The sequence below is a fragment of the Oryx dammah genome, unplaced genomic scaffold (assembly GCF_014754425.2).
Source record: "Oryx dammah isolate SB20612 unplaced genomic scaffold, SCBI_Odam_1.1 HiC_scaffold_26, whole genome shotgun sequence".
Taxonomy (NCBI): Eukaryota; Metazoa; Chordata; class Mammalia; order Artiodactyla; family Bovidae; genus Oryx; species Oryx dammah.
Genome location: NW_024070210.1, coordinates 44,800,430 through 44,823,391, shown reverse-complemented (window position 1 = coordinate 44,823,391; position 22,962 = coordinate 44,800,430). Strand labels below are relative to the sequence as shown.

The 22,962-nt window shown below is 38.8% G+C and overlaps 1 protein-coding gene across 4 annotated transcripts in view; it reads left to right on the top strand.

Moving 5' to 3' along the window:
* The window catches only part of MYO5A (myosin VA), a 198,681-nt gene that overhangs the window by 48,713 nt on the left and 127,006 nt on the right, over window positions 1-22,962 (top strand). For all 4 annotated transcript variants that reach the window (XM_040226540.1, XM_040226543.1, XM_040226542.1 and 1 more), the window contains exons 2-3: window positions 18,113-18,223; window positions 21,187-21,358. In XM_040226540.1, the coding sequence (XP_040082474.1) occupies window positions 18,113-18,223; window positions 21,187-21,358 (283 nt within the window). The remainder of the gene's footprint in view (window positions 1-18,112; window positions 18,224-21,186; window positions 21,359-22,962) is intronic.

The window sequence follows — 22,962 nt, the reverse complement described above, 5'->3', positions numbered from 1 at the left end:
TTGATATGAAAAGACAGACCTCATTTACGTATATAACGAATATGAACAAAGTGGGTAACCTTTTTTTTAAGACTAATTTTTTTTTTTAGAGCAGGTTAGAGTTCATAGTAAAATTGAGTGAAAGGTACAGAAATTTCTCATATACTTTTACGCAAGCATAGCCTCCTCCATTATCAACATCCCCCACTAGGGTGGTATATTATAGCTGAAGAACCTACATTGATACTTTATAATAACCCAAAGTTCACAGTTTACATTATAGTTCATTCTTAGTGTTGTACATTCTTTGGATTTATATAAATAAATAATCACATGTAGCTATCATTATGATATCATACAGAGTTTTTGTTTTTATTTTTTTCCTTGAAAGTGAAAGTGAAGTCGCTCAGTCCTATCCAGCTCTTTGCGACCCTGGGGACTCTAGCCCACCAGGCTCCTCTGTCCATGGGATTCTCCAGGCAAGAATACTGAAGTGGGTTGCCATTTCCTTCTCCAGGGGATCTTCCCAACCCAGGGATTGAACCCAGGTCTCCCACATTGCAGGCAGACACTTTAACCTCTAAGCCACCAGGGAAGCCTGTCATTTTTTTTTTTTTTTTTCCTTAAACTTCTCTAAATATCTTCTGTACTGTTGGTTCATCTCTTCCCATCTCCACCCCTGGCAACCTTTGATCTTGTTATTGTTTTCCTGTAGTTTTGCCTTTTCCAGAATGCCATTTAGTTGGAATCATATAATGTGTAGTTTTAAGATTCCTCCCTGTCTTTTCATGGCTTGATAGTCCTTTCTTTTTAGTGCTGAATAATATTCCATTATCTAGAGATATGCTAGTTTATTTACCCATTCACCTACTGAAGGACATCTTAGTTACTTTCAAATTTTAGCAATTATGAGTACAGCTGCAATAAACAGCTGTGTTTGTTTTTTTTTTTTTTAATATTTATTTGGCTCTGCTAGGTGTTAGTTGCAACACATGGTATCTTCCATCTCCAGTGTGGCATGTTGGATCTTTAGTCAGCATGTAAAGTCTTCGTTGCAGTATGTAAGATCTAGTTCCCTGACTAGGGATTGAACCCAGGCCCCCTGCATTGGGAGTGTGGAGTCTTAACCACTGGACCGCCAGGGGAGTCCCTGTGTATAGGTTTCTATGTGGCCATGACTTTTCAGTTCCTTTGGGTAAACGCCACGGACCACCAGACTGTATTCTGCAGTTGCTCTACCACCTTGATCCCTGCCAGCACTGAAGGAGAGCTCCCGTGGCTCCCCATCCTTGCTGACATTTGGTGCTGTCAAGTGTCCCAAATCTTGACCATTTCAGTGAGTGTGCAGTGGTGTCTGCTGCCTGCATGCTCAGTCGCTCAGTTGTGTCTAGCGCTTTGCAACCTCATGGACTGTACCACAACAGACTCCTCTGTCCATGGGATTCTCCAGGCAAGAATACTGGAGTGGGTTGCCATTTCCTCCTGCAGGGGATCTTCCTATCTAGGGATCAAACAGTCTCCTGCATTGGCAGGCAGATTCTTTATCACTGAGCCACCTGGGAAGCCCAGTGGTATCTCACTGATATCTTAATTTGCATTTCTGCCTTGATGCATGATGTGGAACATCTTTTCATATGCTTATTTGCCATTTTATATCTTCTGTAGTGGAGTGACTGTTAAGGCCCATTTTTTAGACAGTTTGCTTTTTCGTATTGTTACGTTTTAAGAGTTCTTTGCATATTTTGGATATTAGTCTTTTATCAGATATATCTTCCTGCAAATATTTTTCTCCAGTCTATGATCTGTGTTTTCATTCTCTTAACATTGTCTTTCACAGTGCAGAAGTTTTAATTTTAATGAAGTCCATTTTATTAGTTATTTCTTTCATGGATCATATGTTCGTTGTTTCACCATACCCAGGGTCATCTAGGTTTTCTTCTGTGTTATCTTCCAGGAGTTTTGTAGTTTGATATTTTACGTTTTAGGTCTATGATCTGTTTGAATTTATTTTTGTGAAAAGTGTAAGATCTGTGTGGGTTTCCTAGGTGACTCAGTGGTAAAGAATCCACCTGCGAATGCAGGCGATGCAGGAGACAGAGGAAGAAAATGGCAACCCACTCCCCTGTTCTTGCCTGGGAAATCCCATGGACAGAGGAGCCCAGCAGGCTACAGTTCGTGGGGTCACAAAGAGTCGAATCCAACTAAGCATGCATGCACACAAGATCTGTGTGGATTCATTTTTTGAGTTTGGATGTTCAGTTATTCCAGCACCATTTATCGAAGACTGTTTTTTCTCCATTGTGTTGTCTTTGTTCCTTTGCCAAAGGTTAGCTGACTACGTTTATGTGGATGTATTTCTAACCTCTCTGTTCTATTCCATTGATCCATTTGTCTTTTATTTCACCAGTTCTGGTCTCCTTTCCCCAGAGAGGTCTCACAGAGGGTGTCACTCATTCATGACTGGGCAAAAGGATGAATGTTTTGATGACACAGACTTTAAGTATTGTTCACAAGAGTGTAAACCATGAATGAAAACCTGTTGACTGTCAAGCCATTATTTTATAGGATATATGAAAGTGTATTAAACAAAAATAGAATCATAAAATGATGCCATTTTGCACTTGCCCTTTTCCAATCCGCAGTATCTTTCCACATCAGTACATGTAGACCTATCTTACTGTTTTTTTAGTATTCCATTATATAGATATACCATAAATTATTAATTATATATTATACTGTAAGTTCTATGTATTTCTGTAATTATATAAACCTTTATATTAATACAGGTACATATTAGCCTTTATATCATTGTATTGTTTCTAAATAGTCACTTTTACAAACAGTGCTACAGAACATTTTTGGAAATAATTATTTGTATTTTCTAGTATTTCATGACAAAAATTCCTAAAGACTTTCTGAATCAAGGATGTATATATTTTTAAAGCTTTTGGTTTTTATTATAAAACTAATACTTATCAAAAATGCAAAATATAGAAATACATAAAATACAAATCAGATGTCTACCTGCATCCCAGTTTGATATGCATCCCTGAAATATGCATTTCATATTGTAAAAGAAATTACCCAATTGCTATCTAAAAAGGTTGTACCTACTTATATCACCAGTATATGAAAATGCTTATTGTCCACTTTCTTCCCAACCTATGTTATTATCTACTCTAAGTCTTTTCAAATCCAGTACACATCATTTTAAATTGTGCTTTCAATTTGCATTTCTTTACTAGTGAATTGGACACCTTGTGTTTAATTTTTTTAAATGATGCTCCTGTGAGTTGCCTGTTTTGTTTTGCCTAATTTGCTATAGGGTTATCTTTTTCTTATTAATTTGTAAGAGCTCTTTATACAATAAGGGAATTAGTTTGCTACAAAATTTTGAGGAGCTGATTTTTTTTTTTTACTTTGTTTGTGATGTATTTTGCCACCCAGAAGTTTTACATTTTTCTAAAACATCTTTTGAGCCAGCCTTTTTTTTTTGTCCAAATATAAATCCTAGGACAACTTTTTCTGCTGTTCTTCTCAGCTAAAATTTAGTTAAAAGGACATTTCCCCCTCCCCCTTTTTTTAGAGAGGCGAATAGAATAGGAAAATGCCTGGAGCCCAGGGATCGTTGGTGCTTTCATTCAGAGGCAGGTCAGCAGGATTCTTTTCCTTAGGTGACTCAACCAGTCTGCAAGGTGTCTTGCTCAGTTGCCCTCTCAGAGCTGGCTTATTCAAGTGTCCTTCCCTTTATCCCTGCTGTTGAACTCACTCCCAAGGTTCTTGTTTTCAGGGTAAGAATCTCTCCTCTAGCTCCCAACATTCATAAGGCAATACCAACTGAACTGCCCTCCCAGCCCCTGCCCTTTGGCAAAAGTGACTCTTTCTCCCTCCAATGCAAACCCCATTTGCCTAATATGAATGGTATTCTGGAAGCAATTGTGTATATTAAATAAATTCTGTCTACATTCAGAATGTGAGGGACAGTAGTATACACACAACTTGGGGCAAGAACAACTAATCACAAGCAGAAGTTGTACAAGATGTGCTTTTGACTGTTTACAGAACTGCCTATTTAGGCTGTTAGAATATCTGGTCACTCATTACCCAGTTTTTAAAAAAGCCTTTGATGAATCCCTGTCTTCTGCAGTACAAAGACCAAACTACTTAACATGGAATGTGAGGTCTTCCACATCCTCGTCCTGACCTATTTCTTCAGCCATGTACATATATGCTAACCACCTTATCCAAATGTTTATCAGTTTTTTGCCAGGAATTGTTCTAGGCTCTAGAATTTGTGGTTGTCCCTGCTTTTACATGGCTTTCAGATTAGCTGGGGAGACAGACAATCCCAAGTAAACAAATTGATTTATAGGGTGGCCAGGGAGGAACTTTCCGAAAAGGAGACATCTAAAGTGAGACCTGAAGAATGGGAAGGAACCAGCTGTAACAAGAGTTGGGAGGTCGAGAGAAAGATGCTATCGGCAGAGGGCACAGCAACAGCCTTGAAGTTAGAAAGAGTTGGAGTGTTCTAGGAGTAAAAGAAGGCAGGCATAATCAGAGTTCAGACAAAGGGAGAAGACCACAGTGAGGTGATGTTAAACCCAAGGGCAGGGGCCAAGTTGCACGGTGCATTGTAGACTATAGTAAAGGAGTTCAGATTAAGCCAAATGAGGTGCTTAAATCTGGGGTTGGGATGAAATAAGGGTGATGACAACATAATGTAAAGGTCTTTAAAGTTTAGTTCATTTATCTGTTAACAACTCTCTGATGTGAGTATTATTAGTAACTAGTTTTATGGATGAGGTCCCTGAAGAAGGAAGTTGGGTAATTTACTCAAAGTCTTCCGATACAATTGAAGTATTGAGTCACTGGATCTGCTTGACTCCAAAGCCCACGTGCTTAACCTTGACTCTAAATTCTCATTTGTCTAATTGCTTTGTTTTGTGAGAAAATTAAAATTCAGAGATTAAAAATAAGCAAGAATGAAGCACTGTTCAAAAAAATCAGACCCTTCAATCTGAAAGGATTAAAGAATGAACTTTTTATCTGGCAGAAGCTCAGAAAGCTGGGAAACACAAGAAGAGGGCATCATAGACTTACTCACTGTGTACATGAGAACTCAGGGGCATCTTTTGAAGCTTCAAAGAAGTAATTATAGGTCAAATAAAAGAAAGTACTTTTTATACAGTGAGGAGTAAATAGAAGGAGCTGATTATCCCAGATACAGATTGAAAATAAAATAAATTTAGAGTAGCTTTTATGAAGGCTGTAGAGTGAGTTAGTAAAACAGAACCTCTTTTGTATGAAGCATGACAAAATTGTAACAGAAGCTTAAATGACTAAAAATATTTGGAAAAATTAGTAAGGGAAAACTAATTCTATGTACAATAATGAAAAAGGAAAACAATTTTAGGTGTGATAATTTTGCAGCATTTAAAAATTTTAGTTTTTTATGTATTGAGAAGAAATACATAAACTCATAAAATTTTGTTAAGAGTAGGAAGCCACTGTAAAGGGATAGAAAGACAGACTGTCTTCCTGGGTCATCACAGACAATAAAATGCTTATTTCCAGGGAAATCCATTTTGTTAGACTAGAAGGGTGTGGTCACATCAGTTCCAGGATCCCGACTTGACATCTGAGGAAAAAGCTGAGGCCCCAGTTCTTTTAGAACCTTTGCTTGCTTGTGCTGCATTTATCTTTCAAAATGTTTTTCCAGCTACATGCAGTTGAAGTTAACTCTTGCTTAAAAACAAATGTCCTTTATTCCATAAATTAGGAGATTTTTACAGCCTAAAACTGAGCAACAGTGGGACTTGAGCTCTGTCTTATCCCCACTGTCCTGTCAGTTCCTGTCAGTCCTGTCGAGACTCCCCAGCCTCTCGGTGCAGACGCTCTTGTCCTTTCAGTGCTGCCCTCTAGCCCCTTACAGCTGCCACAGTTGAGGGGAGAAGAGTGTACACTCGGTCTCTCTAGAAGTCTGGGAGCTGCTGAGTCAGAGTTTCATAACCTCAGTATCTAATGGTTTCTGCTTCTTGGTTTTCTAGTAATTGTCTCACCACAGTCAGGTTGCAAGCATGGCCAGAAGCTTCATGGGTCCAGCACCACTTCTGTGGTTCTCCTCTTCCTTCAGGAGATCTGTGGGGTTACCTGCCTCCTTGGTGTGCATCCCACGCCTAGTTGAGCCTTCAGCATATCAAGTGAACACTGCAACATTATATTGATAGCCTAGTCTGTTGTATATGCAATTTAAAATGTTAATGCTACGAAGTCAGATTGTGAATTTTGTTCAGACAGTTTTTATGGGAATTCTGCCATTAAAAAAAAGTCTACCCAAGCTTTGGAAAAAGGGATAGTTAGCACATAAGATATAAATATGGATATGTTCTTGTAACATAGAGGCTCTTCATGTTTATGCATGTTCTGTTCATTATCTTTAAAGTAATCTCCCGTTGAGAAATGCTGGGCATTTCATTTGGGCAAGCCAGGCTTGTATTTTTAAGTGTGTGTGACAGGACTGTTGTTTCCACTCATGTTTGTACTGGTAGCTAATGAAATTATTTTTGATTCTCTTCTGTGACTTCTACCATGATTGGTTTTCTGTTTTAGTATACTATTTCTTCAGATTTCAAATCCATGAAAGTTCTGTGGTTCCTAACAACTCATCATTCATTCATTTTTTATTTATTCATTCATTCAACTGATCTCTCCTGAACATCTACTTTGCTAAACACTGGGCCAGGTGTGAGGATGATGCCAATGGATATATCATAGATATTGTCCCCAAGGAGGTCACAATCTAGTTAAAGAGACAAACCTATGGGGAAATAATTACAATTAAGTTTAAGATGCCTATGAGACATTTAAATAGAGATCTTAGGAAGTTATATGAGTCTGGGTCTGGAGTTCAACAGAAAGGTCTGGGCTAGAGATTGATATTTGGGGAAAATTGGTATTCAAACTCACGAGGGTGGATACGATGCAGTGTAAAATCAAAACTAACAATAGTAATATCTAATCATAATAATAGTATTAATGAGGATGGCTAATATTAATTTAATCCTCATAGTAACTCTTTATCATAGGCATTATTATTACTTTTTTTGTAGATGAGGCTCAGAGAAGCCTCAGTGTTAGTAAACCACAAAACCCAGTCCAGTCCTACAGCCTGCCTCTTAATCCTGCACTAGAAGAGAGAAAAGGCTTCTCTGGTGGCCCAGATTGTAAACAATCTGCCTGCAATGCAAGAGACTTTGGTTCAGTCCCTGGGTTGGGAAGATTTCCTGGAGAAGGGAATAGCAACCCCCTCCAGTATTCTTGCCTGGAGAACTCCATGGACAGAGGAGTCTGAAAGGCTACAGTCCATGGGGTCACAAAGAATCAGACATGACTGAGCGACTTTCACTTTCAGAAGAGAGAAAAGACTCAGCTCAGAGGTCCAGGCAATTCCTGCATTTAGAGGTTGGACGGTAGAGGCAGACTTGTGAAAGGAGTGATGTGATGGGTAGGAGGGAACCAAGAGAATAGGGAGTCTCAGAAGCCAGGCAAAGAGCATTCCAGGTAGGTTGCCAAGGCCAGCAGTCAAATGCTGCTGAAAGGTGGGTACTTCTAAGACACAGGCATGAACTGGGTGATGAGGACAGGGAAAAGGTTTGCCAGGCTTGGAGTTTAACGTGAATAAAGAGATAGGTATGGAGGAACCAGATGTCATGAGAGGGTTAAACACAAGCAGGAATGGTGAAAGATGATACCGAAGACATTGTCAGAGGCCAGATCATGAAGGACCTGCAATACTCCAAGGTAGCTCCAGACCATTGATCTCTGCCAGAAATGTGCATCCCCAGAGCTGGGGGCAAACAAAAGTGAGCTGCCTGTTATAAACAAGAGGGAACTATATATCTATGTTATCCCATATAATATCTGTTTTGTCAGATTTCTTCAAAATTTAGTGTGTTGAATGTTGATCATTTTCAATTTATAGGCATATTGAGTCATTGTGTTGTGCACCAGGAGCTGTCTTAGTATTGTAGGTCAATTATACTTTAAAAATATACAGACTCATGGAAAAAGAGATCAGATTTGTAGTTACCAGAGGTGGGAGGTTGGGAAATCAGGAATTGGGTGAGGGTACAAACTTCCAGTTATAAGGTAAATAAATACTAGGGATGTAAGACACAGCATGATTAACATGATCATGTTAATAACATAACAAATAATATAATTAACACCATTGTGTGTTATAAATGAAAGTTGTTAAGAGAGTAAATCCTAAGGGTTATCATCACAAGGAAAAATATATTTAAATTTTTTCTTTAATTTTGTATCTATATGAGATGATGGGTATTCACTAAACTTGAGGTGTGGTAATCATTTCATAGTATATCCAAGTATATAAGCCAAATCATGATGATGTACACCTTAAACTTATACACTGCTGCATGTCAACTCAGAGAAGGCAATGGCACCCTACTCCAGTACTCTTGCCTGGAAAATCCCATGGACAGAGGAGCCTGGAGGGCTGCAGTCAATGGGGTCACTGAGGGTCAGACACGATTGAGTGACTTCACTTTCACTTTTCTCTTTCATGCATTGGAGAAGGAAATGGCAACCCACTCCAGTGTTCTTGCCTGGAGAATCCCAGGGACAGGGGAGCCTGGTGGGCTGCTGTCTATGGGGTCACACAGAGTCAGACATGACTGAAGTGACTTAGCAATAGCAGCAGCATGTCAACTACATCTCAAAAAAACCTGGAAGAAAAAAATTTACCATGTTGAGACATTATAATTTCAGATTTAAAAATTACCCATGACTTCTTTCAGCACCAAATCATTTATCAGACTGGTAGATGTTCTGTGTGGAAGGAAGACATCTATATACAAAGGTACATAATTAGCATGACTGTTTTTATACTTCTTTCTATATTGGGAGCAAGTGTTGAAAGTGGTAGGAAAGTGTGATTTGTTTTGCTTAATTGGGCAACCTTGATCACAATCAGGGGAAAGTGATTCATTGAGTTTCTGTCCTTCATTGTACATCCTGAACAGTTTTGAAGTCAGAGATTGTGCTGGGTTTGAATTCTGCCTCTGTCACTTATTAGCTAAGTGACTTTGGGGTCAGTTACTTAACCTTTCTCAAGCTGTTTGTTGAATGAGAGACTTCTTTAATAAACAATTATAAAGCATATTGCAAGAATTAAGTAAAGGATATGAATTAGGAATTTCCTTTATCCTAATCGAACAAAAAGCCTTACAGTGAAGATGATCAATAGGATTCCTTTCTTTGTTTTTGATTCTGTCTTGCCTTTGGTTATTTTGCCTATTTAGATTTTGTAATTTATCCTTAAATACCTGTAGCTAATTGTCGATAGAAATAGTAATTTTTTCTAGATGTGGATTTGAAGACTGTGCTTATAAAGTGAGACCTAGTTCCTAAAATAATCTTTACAGGAATCTTAAAGAACTGTAGTATCTAAAAATATTCATTCTGAAGCTCTACCATATCATATAGAATTCTAGAGAAGATTATTTAATTTTTGCTACTTGATGGTGACAAAATATATTCATTAATTTTCAAGGTTCTTGTTTTCTTCATGAAATTAAAATAATTTCATTGCCTGCTGGAAGCTGACTTCACAGTACATGCAGGGTAACTTTAAGAGTTACCAAAAAATTAAAAATCTTAAATTAACCCTGTCATTTTGTCATTTATAGAAGTAAATGAACTGGAATCATTCATTTATTAAAATCTCAGCTCTTGGCAGATTTATTTATTTATTTATTTATTTTGCTATTATTCCCTGAACTCATTTCTTGGCAGAGCTTCATTCTATGGTCACAACCAGTTGGAATGCTGAGGATGGATGCCTGGCTGACCACTGTGGCTTTGACAGATTGTCTTAGATGAGACATCCTTAAGTCTCATCTGATGAAATGGACCAGTTTAATAGCACTTTTCATTACAACACGAAGGGGATCAATTTTGGAGTAGGGGAGGGAAGTTTCTTTCTGGGATCTACTTTAATTAGGGAGAAGAGAGGTAGAGTGGAAAGGATGTCTGGCTTATAGAGTAGACATGGGTTTGGACTCAAGCTCTAACACTTTTAAGGTCTAAGCCTTGATGCAAGCATACCTTAGAGATGCTGTGAGTTTGGTTCTGGGCCACTGCAATAAAGTGATTATCACAATAAAATGAGTCACAATAATGTTCTGGTTTCCCAGTGCATAATGCAAGTTATGTTTACACTATATTGTAGTCTATTAAGTGTTCATAGCATTATGTCTAAAAAAAAAATGTAGACACCTTAATTAAAAATTACTTTATTGCTTCCCTGGTGGTTCAGTGGTAAAGAGCCTGCCAATGCAGGAGATGCATTTTCAATCCCTGGGTCAGGAACATCCCCTGGAGAAAGAAAGGGCAACCCACTCCAGTATTTTTGCCTGGAGAATCCCACTGACAGAGGAACCTGGCGGGCTACAGTCCATGGGGTTGCAAAAGAGTCAGGCACAACTTAGTGACAAAAAAAAAAAAAAAAAAAGCTAATCATCATCTTTGCCTTCAGCAAGTTGTAATCTTTTTTTTGGTGGAGGGTCTTGCCTCCACGTTGATCTTTGCTTACTGATCAGGATAATGTGGCTATGGCAGTTTCATTAAATAAGACAACAATGAAATTTGCTGCATTAATTGACTTGCCCTTTCATAAACTATTTCTCTGTATCGTGCAGTACTGTTTGATAGCACTTTACCCGCAAGAAATTCTTTCAAAATGGGAGTCAATCCTCTCAAACCCTGCTGCTTTGTTAACCAAGTTTAAATCCTTTGTTGTCATTTCAACCATCTTTGCCAGGAGTAGATTCCCTCTCCAAAAAATACTTTCTTTGCACCTCCACAAGAAGCAACTCCTCATTTAGGTTTTATTGCGAGATTGCCCTAATTCAGTCACATCTTTAGGCTCCACTTCTAATGCTTGCTATTTCTATCACATCTGCAGTTATTTCCTCCACTAAAATCTTAAACTCCTCAAAGTCATCCATGAGGATCGGAATCAACTTCTTCCAAACTCCTGTTAATGTTGGTATTTGACCTCTTCCCATGAATTACGATTAATGGCATCTAGAATGGTGACCAGAGAAGGCGATGGCACCCCACTCCAGTGCTCTTGCCTGGAGGATCCCATGGATGGGGGAGCCTGGTGGGCTGCAATCCATGGGGTCGTTAAGAGTCGGACATGACTGAGTGACTTCACTTTCGCTTTTCACTTCCATGCATTGGAGAAGGAAATGGCAACCCACTCCAGTATTCTTGCCTGGAGAATCCCAGGGACGAGGGAGCCTGGTGGGCTGCCATCTATGGGGTTGCACAGAGTCGGACACGACTAAAGCAACTTAGCAGCAACAGCAGAATGGTGACTCCTTTCCAAAATGGTTCAATTACTTTGCCCAGTTCCATTAGAGGAATCACTGTCTATAGCAGTGAAAAGTGTTTCTTAAAGAATTTTTTTTTAAGTATTTCTTAAATAAAAGACTTGAAAGTCAGAATGACTCCTGATCTGTGAGCTGCAGAATGAATGCTCTGTTAACAGACATGAAAACCACATCAATCTTGTTTTATATCTCCATCAGAGCCCTTGCGTGGTCAGGTGCATTGTCAATGAACAGTAATGTTTTGAGAGGAATCTTTTTTCCTTTGAGCAATTGGTCTCAACAGTGGGGTTAAAACATTCAGTAAACCATGTTGTCAACAGATGTGCTGTCATCCAAGCTTTGTTGTTCCATTTATAGAGCACAAGCAGAGTAGTTTTAGCATAATTTTTAAGGGCCCTTAGGATTTGGGGTATAGTATATGAGCATTGCCTTCAGTTTCAAACTACCAGCTCCATTGGCCTCTAACAAGAGAGTCAGCCTGTCCTTTGAAGCTGTGAAACCAGGCATTAACTTCTCTCCAGCTATGAGAGTCCTAGAGGGCATCTTCTTCCAAAATAAGGCTGTTTTGTCTACACTGAAAATCTGTTGTTCAGGGTAGCCACCTTCAGTATTTTAACTAGACCATCTGGATGACTTGCTGCAGTCTACATCAGCAGTTGCTGCTTCACCTTGCACTTCTTTGTTATGGAAATGACTTCTTTCCTTCAACCTTCACATTCTTCTTCTGCAGCTTCCTTACCTCTCAGCCTTTATGTAATTGAAGAGTTAGAGCCTTGCTCTAGATTTGGCTTTGGCTTAAGGGAATGTTGTGGCTGGTTTGATCTTCCTTCCAGACCACTCCAACTTTTTCCATATCAATGATTTGTGTGTTCTTTGGAGTAGCACTTTTAATTTCCTTTAAGAACTTTTTCTTTGGATTCACAACTTGACTATTTGGTGTCAGTGTTTCTGGTCTAGCTCAACCTTCAATGCACCGTCCTCACTAAGCTTAATCATTTCTAGCTTTTGACCTAAAGTAAAAACCTGTAACTCTTCCTTTCACATGAAGACTTAGAGGCCATTATAAAGTTATTAATTTGCCTAATATCAGTATTGTTGTGTCCTAAAGAATAGGAAGGCCCAAGGAGAGGAAGAGCCAGGGAAATAACCAGTAGTTAGAGCAGTCAGAACACACACAGCATTATCAATTAAGTTCACCATCTTACGTGGATGTGGTTCGATGCACCACGAAACAATTACAATAATAATATCAAAGGTCACAGATCACCATAACAAATATAACAGGAATGAAAAAGTTTTAAATTTTGTGAGAATTATCAAAATATGACACAGAGATGAAGTGAGCAAATCTTGTTGGAAAAATGGTGCCAGTAGACTTGCCTGACACAGGGTTGCCACAGACCCTCAATTTGTGAAAAAGACCCCATCTGCAAAGTACAGTAAAGCAGAGTGGAGTGCAGTAAAGTGAGGTATGCTTGTATCTGTTAAAAAGCCTCAGAGGGGCACAGGACACTTCTGCTCTTCACTTCCAGCCCCATCCAGAATGCCCCTTTTCTTCACCCCCAGCTGTTCTCTTCTCTTTCCCCCATTTTGGTGTGACCCTCTTTCCCTGCTCCAACACCTTGGCTTACCTTTCTTCCCATCCGTTCCCCACTTTGCTGCTGTAGGAGATGGTTGGTGGAAATGGTGGTCACATCACCTCTTTTCCTTCTGGGTGGTGGGATTGGGAGTGGGTCTCTCTGTTCTGGAAGTGAGGTGTAGCTTCCACTCTACATAAATTATGAAGGGATGGAGGTCTGTTTGGGGGAGGAAGGGGTGTTTCATTACTTCTCTGCTCCGTTCCTGTCTGGCTGTTTTTCCTTCTTTCAAACCAAAATTTCCTATATAACTCAGCTCTCCAAAGTCACTTTCATCTTTCTCTACTTCTATAAATTAGAGACCCTTTATAAGATTCTGAGAGCCTCTTTCTGATACTTCTTTTAAGCTACCTTCTTAGAGTATAATGAGTAAGGCCAGGAACATTCATGTAATAAAGATTTATTAAGAAATTATTAGATGGGCCCTGTGTTAAGTGCTGAAGAGACGAAGGTGAATGAGATGCACTCTTCCTCTCAAGGAACCAACAGTCTATAGAGGGAGATAGGCAAGCAGAGTCATCGTTTAGTGGGATGAAAATTGCATGAGGTAATGGGGACATTGAGAGTAGAGTGCCAAATGATGGTGGGAAGTCAGGAAGTTCTTCTTAGAGAAGGCAGTACTTTAACACAGATGTGAAGGATAAATAGGAGTCTGCTGTTTGAAAGCAAGGGCTTGTTTACGATACAGCAAACCCATAGTTTGGCATGACCAGACAGTGGCAGTGATGATTGAAAATGGAGGGAAAATGAAATGTTTAAGAATATATTCCACTGAGAGGTAAGGTTCTAATCCTGAACCTAGGTGTGTAGATGGGAATTTATTATGTCAACAGATACTGTGTGTGTGCGCGTGTGTGTAGTTTCTTGAAAGTCCATCATGTGCTTTAACATAGTAGTTCCTAAATTTTCTACCTGAAAAACATGCCTTTAGGGTTATTTGAATTACTTAGTAGCCATTTGGCTATCAGTGTTAATGTGAGGGATCGGAGGAAAGGGTATTGATGCTTCAGGATTTCTCTTCTGCTTCAGTTCATAGCCTAGAGGAGCACGTAGTTATTATAGGCTTATTTGAATTGTCACCTAAAACATTCATTTTTGTGAATGTTTTCAATGGGGTATTAACATTGAACCAAGTAGATTCCTTGTTGCCAAACTGCTATGACTTAATAGGGGAACTAGAAAGATGTGCAGATGTGCTGTCTGTAAGCAAATAGCATGCATGGGGGTTTGGGGAAGGGAGAGCATAACATGGATCAGATTTTGGGGATTTAGGGACTAGCCATTTACTGTCAGGCTTATTCCCAAGGTGTCTGAGGCCTCAGACACTATTATTCTGAGTACTCAAACTTTTGGGTTCCTTGACTGACAAAATGCAAGTTCACAAAACTTCCAGTGAGTCACCTGCATTAATCAAGGACCTCTTGAGTGTTGTCATTGTGGTAGAATACAATGAGAATGATGACTGCTGCCTCCTTCAGCACACAGGGCTGGGTGTAACCCCTGAGAAGCCATGCTGTTTGGTGCCCCTCTCTGCAGGGACCAGTGCAGGCATGTCCCCTGAACCCGCCTTTCCAGGGCTCTCCCATTAGACTCAGTCAGCTGTACCTCATCATAAATTATGCTGTATGACAGATGGTTTTTATTTTCCTTGCAAGCTACTAATCTTTGTGTATTTATATTTCAGTGTTTTCTGTTTTAAGCCTTTTTCTCTTTTCTTCATGTCCTACAGTTTTTGTGGCTTTAGTCACAAAATATCCCAAATCCTTGTTTTCCCTTCTTCTACAGTTTCTGCATCAGTGTTCACTCTTTCTTTGCCTACTGTTCCACGAGTCTCTTCTCTGAGTCTCTGACTCCTACCCCATCTCAGCTGTGCTTTGTGGCTTCAGGAAAAATCCTGAGGTGGGTCTGTGAAGTTTGCCTTTGCTACTTCTCTTCACCATTCTCCTAACTTTTTCACCTTCCCTTGCCCTACCTCTGCCTTAAATAGAATCAGCACAAATGTCCCACTAACTGTGGTCGAGGAGGTGAGCCAATCTAGATGGGTTCAAAGACGGCTTAAGGAGCATGCAGTCTAGTGTAGGAGGCCTGAGGTATCGTAAGGGAGGCATTTGAAGGACTCACAAGGTAATGAGGGATAGAGTAGTGTGAGTTAAAAATGGAATGGGGAGCACTGCAGGAAAGCTTCACCTTTTATTAGCTAATGGAGACAGCTGGTGACAGAGTTGTTACAAGACATTGGACCTTCCCTTGTCTTGTCTTGCTGGGAACTCTGTCAGGGCTGGTTCACTTTGGCTAGGATTGTCTTTCACTAACTGCTTCGGTTTCACCAGGTACCTGGGCAGACTTAGTGGGTAGGCATATCCACTCCTATTTCTGATTCCTCCCTGACTGTTGCTAACACATCTCTCTTTTAGGTTCTTGTGTGATGTCGGGACCTTGCCTTCTTGTCTTCCCCTTCAGTCTTCACATTGGATGTAGCTGAACAAGCTTAGTCATCTTCATCAGGGCTACCATGTGTATTTTCTGTGGGGGCCTAAGGGGACTGTGGAAAGTAGGGTTGGAGGTGATAGAGGCAATAGGAAGGGGCATTTTCAGGTTGAGATTCCTCTCTGTTTCAGCATCTAAGGTATATATATTTCCCAACTGACCTAGTTCTGTATAGTTGTTTCTGCAGAGTCACTGATCCTCACTGATTAAGATGGAAAAGAATAATAAAGAGACAGTGGTAATAATAGACTGACTTCTGACCTATTTCTCCTTGGATACTTTCCCCAGAGATAGAGATAAAATAAAGGGGAAGTTGGTTGTCAGAGTGATGTTTGGTATTTCAATATCTTGCCTCTGCTGAGTGTAAGGGCCTTAGCCTCTGTCTTCTATCTGTAAGTGTTGTTAACATCTGGCTCTTGGAAATCAAACCTTTGGCAAAGTACCAGCTCGTTACTGCTTCCAAAATACTTGTAGAAATCTGAGCTAGAGCTTGCTATGGACAAAACACAAAGGCACGTCTTTCTAGAGTTAGTTGAAAACTCATGTTTAGAGCAGGTCAGCCCTGATTCTACACACTCACTTGGACCCATTTTGCTTTTTGTGTTGTCATCAGTCAAGGTAGTAGGTTATTTCATGACTCTGAATCTCATGTTTTAGACATCTTTTTTGGAACTAGTATATCCTTTCAGAAAAAGTTATAGAAATACTGGCTTTCTAAAGTAGGCTTCAGAGTGGAAGCAGTTAGTAAACAGAAATGTTCAATTTTTTTAACTTATTTTTTAATTGGTGGAAAAGCTCTTTGCAATTTTGTGATGGTTTCTGCCGTACAACAGTTATGGCAAATCGGCCATGATTATACATGTACCACCTCCCTTTTGAGCCTCCCAGAAATCTTTATTGAATGAATAAGATTTTGATAATGTATATGGATGTTACTCAGTTTAAGGGGCTGTATAACTGAAGGAAAAGTTATGAAATAAATTGTAGTAACATATTTGATATATAACATTAATAATCACTTCTTATGGAAAAAACATTTAGTAACAATCTCAGCCTATACTTAGATATTGGTTTACGCTTTCACAGAGTTTCTGTGTGTATAAACCTTGGAGATGGACTAGATGAGTCTTGCTGTCATCCCCCATCTTGCAGATGCCTGCAGTAAAAGCTAAAAGACCAATATGGTAGTCCTGCGATTGGAGCCCATAACTCGGCTTGGTACTCTTTTCTCTACAAACTATTCAGACCAAAAATCTGCATAAATCTATGGTAATAAGAGATAAATAAAGCAAGGGGTGAGGTTTTGTTCTGTTTTTTCTTTTTTTTATGTTCACTTTTATTCAATTTAAGGATTGGCATTCTTTTAGCAAATACTCAGGGCCCAGCTGTGAACCAGATACACAAGCACTTGATACAGTGTTGAACAAGACAAATATGGAACTTATATTCTAACAAACTAAGAAAAATAGTAAATACGTAAACAAGAAATAACATAAGTAAATTCAGGTAGTAATAAAAGCTCTGAAGAAAATAGAGAAAGACTGGTGTTGGTGATATTTTCATATGTGATATAATTCCTAAAAATGGGCACCAAGGTTTAGTGTACATATATATGTTTTAAAGGGAGATTCCTTTCTAGACAATCCATATAGTCATAAAACACCTCTTCATTGTGGTGTTTGGAGGACCCAATCAAAATTGATCTGAAGTTCAAAATTGGCTTAAGTCCAGAGGGTGTAGTTAAGGCTAAAGATTTGCTGTTTTAGAAACTCCTCTTGATACCTCTTTCATGATATTGAGGCTAGGATGAATATTCCATTTTACCATTTTCACTCATCTTTATAAAATAATGAGGACAAAATATAGACAGCACTGCCTTTTTATTTTTTAAAAATTAGCAACAGAACTTTCTCCAAAGCAAATTCCAGACGTCCAGTATGTAAAACAGCTGTGGCTTCTCTGCTCATACCATAATGATCCCCCACGAATACTGAGAAATCACTAAGGGTTTGCAGAACACAAGATGAAAACTACAATAAAAAATTCAAATTTTAAATCTTATGATTGAAAAAAATAGCTGTGCTGCTGAAACTGGCACAGCCGCCACACCAGAGCTTCCAAATCTTGTTCTTAGACCCATGAAAGTCTGCATTCAGTGAAAAAAATAGGTTTATACATACATTTTAATCTAAAGTTAAATTTTTGGGTAGCATTCTTAATATAAGGCAAAGTCAAATTTTAATCAAGGCTATTTCTTCAGAGCATAGTTCCCCCCACTTCCGTGGTGTTCTTGAGATAGAATTGACATACTGCACTGTATAAATTTAACATGTATGGCATAATGATTTGAACTACACATATTGTGAAATTATTACCACAGTACAGAGCATGCCTTTTAATAATGTGGGTTTGATGGTACTACTGAGGCTAAAGTACTTTTCATCTGCTAATTTTAAAGTTAAATTTCATATTTGCTGGGTTTTATTTTGTTCATAAACTGTTTAATTATAAATACATCCATGATTTTTTAATATCATTATAAAGTAATTGAATTGCTGGTTTAAATATTCTTTTCTTCATGTCTTCTAGTTTGCCAGGGTTTGGATACCTGATCCTGAAGAAGTTTGGAAGTCAGCAGAGCTGCTCAAAGATTATAAGCCAGGAGATAAAGTTCTCCTGCTTCAACTTGAGGATGGAAAGGTAGGAATTCTGCTTTTATTTGTTGTTATTGGCATAAAGTAAAGGAAATTCAAAAGGGTAAATTTGCTGTGAGATACTTAACTTCACTTGGAAGTTAAATTTTTAATTAATCTAATATTTTCACTTAACTGATAAAAATGGCAAACAATTTTCCATCCCAAAGGGTTAGTGAAAATAGCAGTTACTTTAAAAAATCCATTATTTTGGCTTATGAATTTATTATGACCTGATTTAGATTCATATCTAATCCTCCCATAGATATTCCTGTTTATCTGTATTTTGTTTAGGATATCACTTAAATAATTTATATTAACTAAGAAAACAACATTTCAAGAGCCAGCTTGAGATAGGATATTTGCTGGAAATAGGTATTTGAAAAATATTTACTTAGAAGCTATTATCTATAAAACCCTTTGCTAGTGGCCAGGAAAACCTATAACCAGTTGTGTCTCTGTACTTTCCATCTGCATTCACTGCAGAATAGACTCTTAGTTCCACCCTTTTTATTCTCGCCACTGCATTTGGCAGGACATGTCACACTTTTAGCGTGACATTAATTTCCTCTAAACAATTTATAATCTAGCCAGGAGAATGCAGGATGTAAAAAGTAGTTCAATACTGCAATACTAAAAATGTCAAAAGATGAGCTTATGATTAATTGCCAAGTGAGTAATACTGTCCTGACAGTTAATATGTATTGAACACTTACTATGTACCAGATGTAGTTCTAAGTCCTTTATATCCTATAACTCACTTAATCCTCACAACAATCCTATGAGGTGGGCCTGTTATTATTACCACTTTATGGATGAAGTACTGAGGCTCAGAAAGTTTGGGACTTGCTCAGAGTTATGCAGGCATTAAGCCAGTAGATTGTCTTTATGGTCTGTGCTCATGACCACTGTGCTGTACTGTAAAGACAGTGAGGACTTTAGGGTCCCAAGAGAGGCACTGTGGGGTGCTTCAGGGAAGGCTCCCAAGAGAAGAAAGAGTTTTGACTAGACAGAATTTGGATTAACAAAGAGAAAGAGGATAGACTTTGTGAGGCTTGGAATATATTTTGCAGATAGTGAATATCACAAGTTGACTGAATAGAGATTTAAAAAGGTATGTATTCTAGTTCAAGGCTAGTATGTTAAGGTACCTGCTATGTATCATGTTAAGAAGAGGCAAAAAATATGTTCTCTGACATTAATGTCAAATAAGAAAGTACATATACTTATGAATAGTGTGACATATGATATAATAAATATAAATAAGAAACAAAAATAGAACAGAGTGGAGACTGGTCAGAGGAACATGAAGGCTAAGAGTCAGAGAGGTATCATCTAAAGAATGAATAAACAAGGAGGATTGCGTTTCGGGGATCTGGAGGAGCCTCGGCAAGAGCAGGGAGGCATGCACAGTATTGTGCATTTGGGGAACTGTACAAGTTTCGTGTTGTTGGGATTTGACGGGAGAGGACTGGCAGGAATATGGGGGGTGGGGACCAGATCATAGAGAGCCTCGTGTTCATGCTGCAACTCTTAAACTTCAACTGGTATATCTGGGAAGTGATTGTAGTGTTTTTAAACAGAAGAAGAGTGCCAGGTTTTCTGTTTTAGAAAAGAGTCACTGGTGGTGGAGTGGAGAATGAATTTCAGGAGATCAAAACAGAGGCAAGGCAATTATTCAGAAAGAAGGCAGGGAAGAATTAGACCAGATTAGAAGGGCCTTGACTATCAAATAAGGAATTAACTTATTCAATATTCATTGATCATCCACTCTGTGAGGCACGTTAGGTACTTTAGGCTATATTTTCTTATGATAATTCTCACAGCAAACCTGTGCGTTCGCATGTGGTATTGTAACTATTTACCAAATAAGGAAGCCCGGACTCAGAGACATTAACCAGTCTGCCTGAGATCACACAGCCAATTTTTGTATGGCAGGAGCCAATGCAAAGACTAGTCAGCTTTGGTAAAGGACATTAGACCCTAATAAACAGACAAAGAGAAGTTGAGGGTCAGACTGTAAAAATTTCCTCATTTTGCAGAATTCATTCCAACCTCATTTGAACATTTGACCACTATATATCTCTTTAGTATTAACAAAAATATTAACAAAAGTCTTTTTACAAAACTAACTTGTCCGTCTCTGTGATTATATTGCTGTTTTTTTCCTTTTCGTGTGTTGTATGTTGTTTCCCCTTAATACATAATTGAGTGACAGTCTCCATGCTTGACTTTGCCTTAAAGCCATATTCCTTAAAATGAGTAGTACTTCTTAATTTGGAGGGCCAAGCACTTCATTAAAAGTCTGATAAAAACTATGGACTGTATTTTAAAGAAATACACATATGTGTATGTACTTACACATACATGCATAGATGCAAAGTGTTAACATCTAATTTTAAGGGATTCTTGGGCCTCTCTGGGTTCAGGAGTTCCCAAGTACTTACCACATACCAAACATTGTCTCCTCTAATTTTTACCATACGCCTGTGAGCTATTTCCATTATGCCCTTTTTACAAATGAAAGATTAAGGTTAAATAATATTCACAAGACCACACAAGGAGTAAATAACAGTTTCAGGACTTGAACCTGTGTTGATCTGGCTCTAGAGCCAAGCTTTTACCACTCTCTTATCTTGTCTGTCACTTATACCAGGTAAAGAGGATAAAACAAAGAATTATTCTCCCATAGAAAATGATCTGGCCTAGTAACTAGGTAGAAAAAATATTCTTGACTTTGACTTTTCAAACTGTATTAGCAAAAAATGTTGCTGTGAGTTAATACATCTAGTGAAGATAGACTCTCCTTATTTTTTGCTGTTTCCACCAATTTCTGTGGTTTTGGGGGGTACCAGGAAAAAATGTATTTAATAACTGAGGAACAAATCAAGAATAGGAAATGTATTAATACATGCCTGTATCTGGTTTTTGCCATGGTTTATCCAGATGCTGTATCTTGTGCCTTTTCAGGATTTGGAATATCGTCTAGATCCAAAGACCAAGGAACTGCCTCATTTAAGAAACCCTGACATACTTGTGGGTGAAAATGACCTCACAGCCCTCAGTTATCTTCACGAGCCTGCTGTACTCCATAATCTCAGAGTCCGCTTTATTGATTCCAAACTTATTTATACATATTGTGGTGAGTGTGCATTGCTGTCTGAGTGAACTGTGAATTCTTTTTTGCTAATGGACATAACCATGGAAATAATGTGCATGAGAAAGAAGGCTGGGGTGGATCTTTTCTTAGAAACATATTAACAAGATTTCAGTTCAGTTGCTCAGTCGTGTCTGACTTTGCACGTGACTCTTTGCACGCCAGGCCTCCCTGTCCATCACCAACTCCCAGATTTACCCAAACTCATGTTCATTGAGTCGGTGATGCCATCCAACCATCTCATCCTGTGTCGTCCCCTTCTCCTCCTGCCTTCAATCTTTCCCAGCATCAGGGTCTTTTCAAATGAGTCAGTTCTTCGCATCAGGTGGCCAAAGTATTGGAGCTTCAGCTTCAGCATCAGTCCTTCCAATGAATATTTAGGACTGATTTCCTTTAGGATGGACTGGTTGGATCTCCTTGCAGTCCAAGGGACTCTCAAGAGTTTTCTCCAACACCACAGTTCAAAAGCATCAATTCTTTGTTGCTTTCTATATAGTCCGACTCTCACATCCATACATGACCACTGGAAAAACCATAGCTTTGACTAGACGGACCTTTGTTGACAAAGTAATGTCTCTGCTTTTTAATACGCTGTCTAGGTTGGTCATAACTTTCCTTCCAAGGAGTAAGCATCTTTTAATTTCATGGCTGCAGTCACCATCTGCAGTGATTTTGGAGCCCCCCAAAATAAAGTCAGCCACTGTTTCCACTGTTTCCCTATCTATTTGCCATGAAGTGATGGGACTGGATACTATGATCTTAGTTTTCTGAATGTTGAGCTTGAAGACAACTTTTTCACTCTCCTCTTTCACTTTCATCAAGAGGCTTTTTAGTTCCTCTTCACTTTCTGCCATAACAGTGGTGTCATCTGCATATCTGAGGTTATTGATATTTCTCCCGGCAAATCTTGATTCCAGCTTGTGTTTCTTCCAGCCCAGCGTTTCTCATGATGTACTCTGCATAGAAGTTAAATAAGCAGGGTGACAATATACAGCCTTGACGTACTCCTTTTCCTATTTGGAACCAGTCTGTTGGTCCATGTCCAGTTCTAACTGTTGCTTCCTGACCTGCATACAGATTCTCAAAAGATTTACCAGTGTTCATTAGCTAGTTGCATTTTATGTTGAATAAACTCTTTTATGAACTTACATAATATTACTCAGAATACAAAGAACTGGGTCCATCTTTTGCTTTTTCTCTGCATGGAAGTCGTATGCCATATTCGATACTGATTTACAAGTTATATTCATCTCTTACAAAAACCAATACTTGAAGAGTAGACATCCAAACACTTAGCTCTGGGGTGGGTTCAAGATGGTTTTTTCTTTTTCTCAGTTGCTTAGCAGTGAAGGACTGACTTGAGTTGCAGTAACACTTCTTGCTTGATCTGCTTGGCTGGGCCCCTGCTCATTCCAGTACTAGCTGCCAGTGACCCGGCCCAGGATTATTTTTTTCCCTCTCCTAGCAGTTAAGCATACATGTGTATGTTCCCCCTTTCCTTCTTTTTCTTCTTTCTCTGTTTCCTTCTTATTCTTCATTTTCTCTAGCTCTTTTTTCTCTACTGACTTTTTATCCTTCTTTCACTAAGT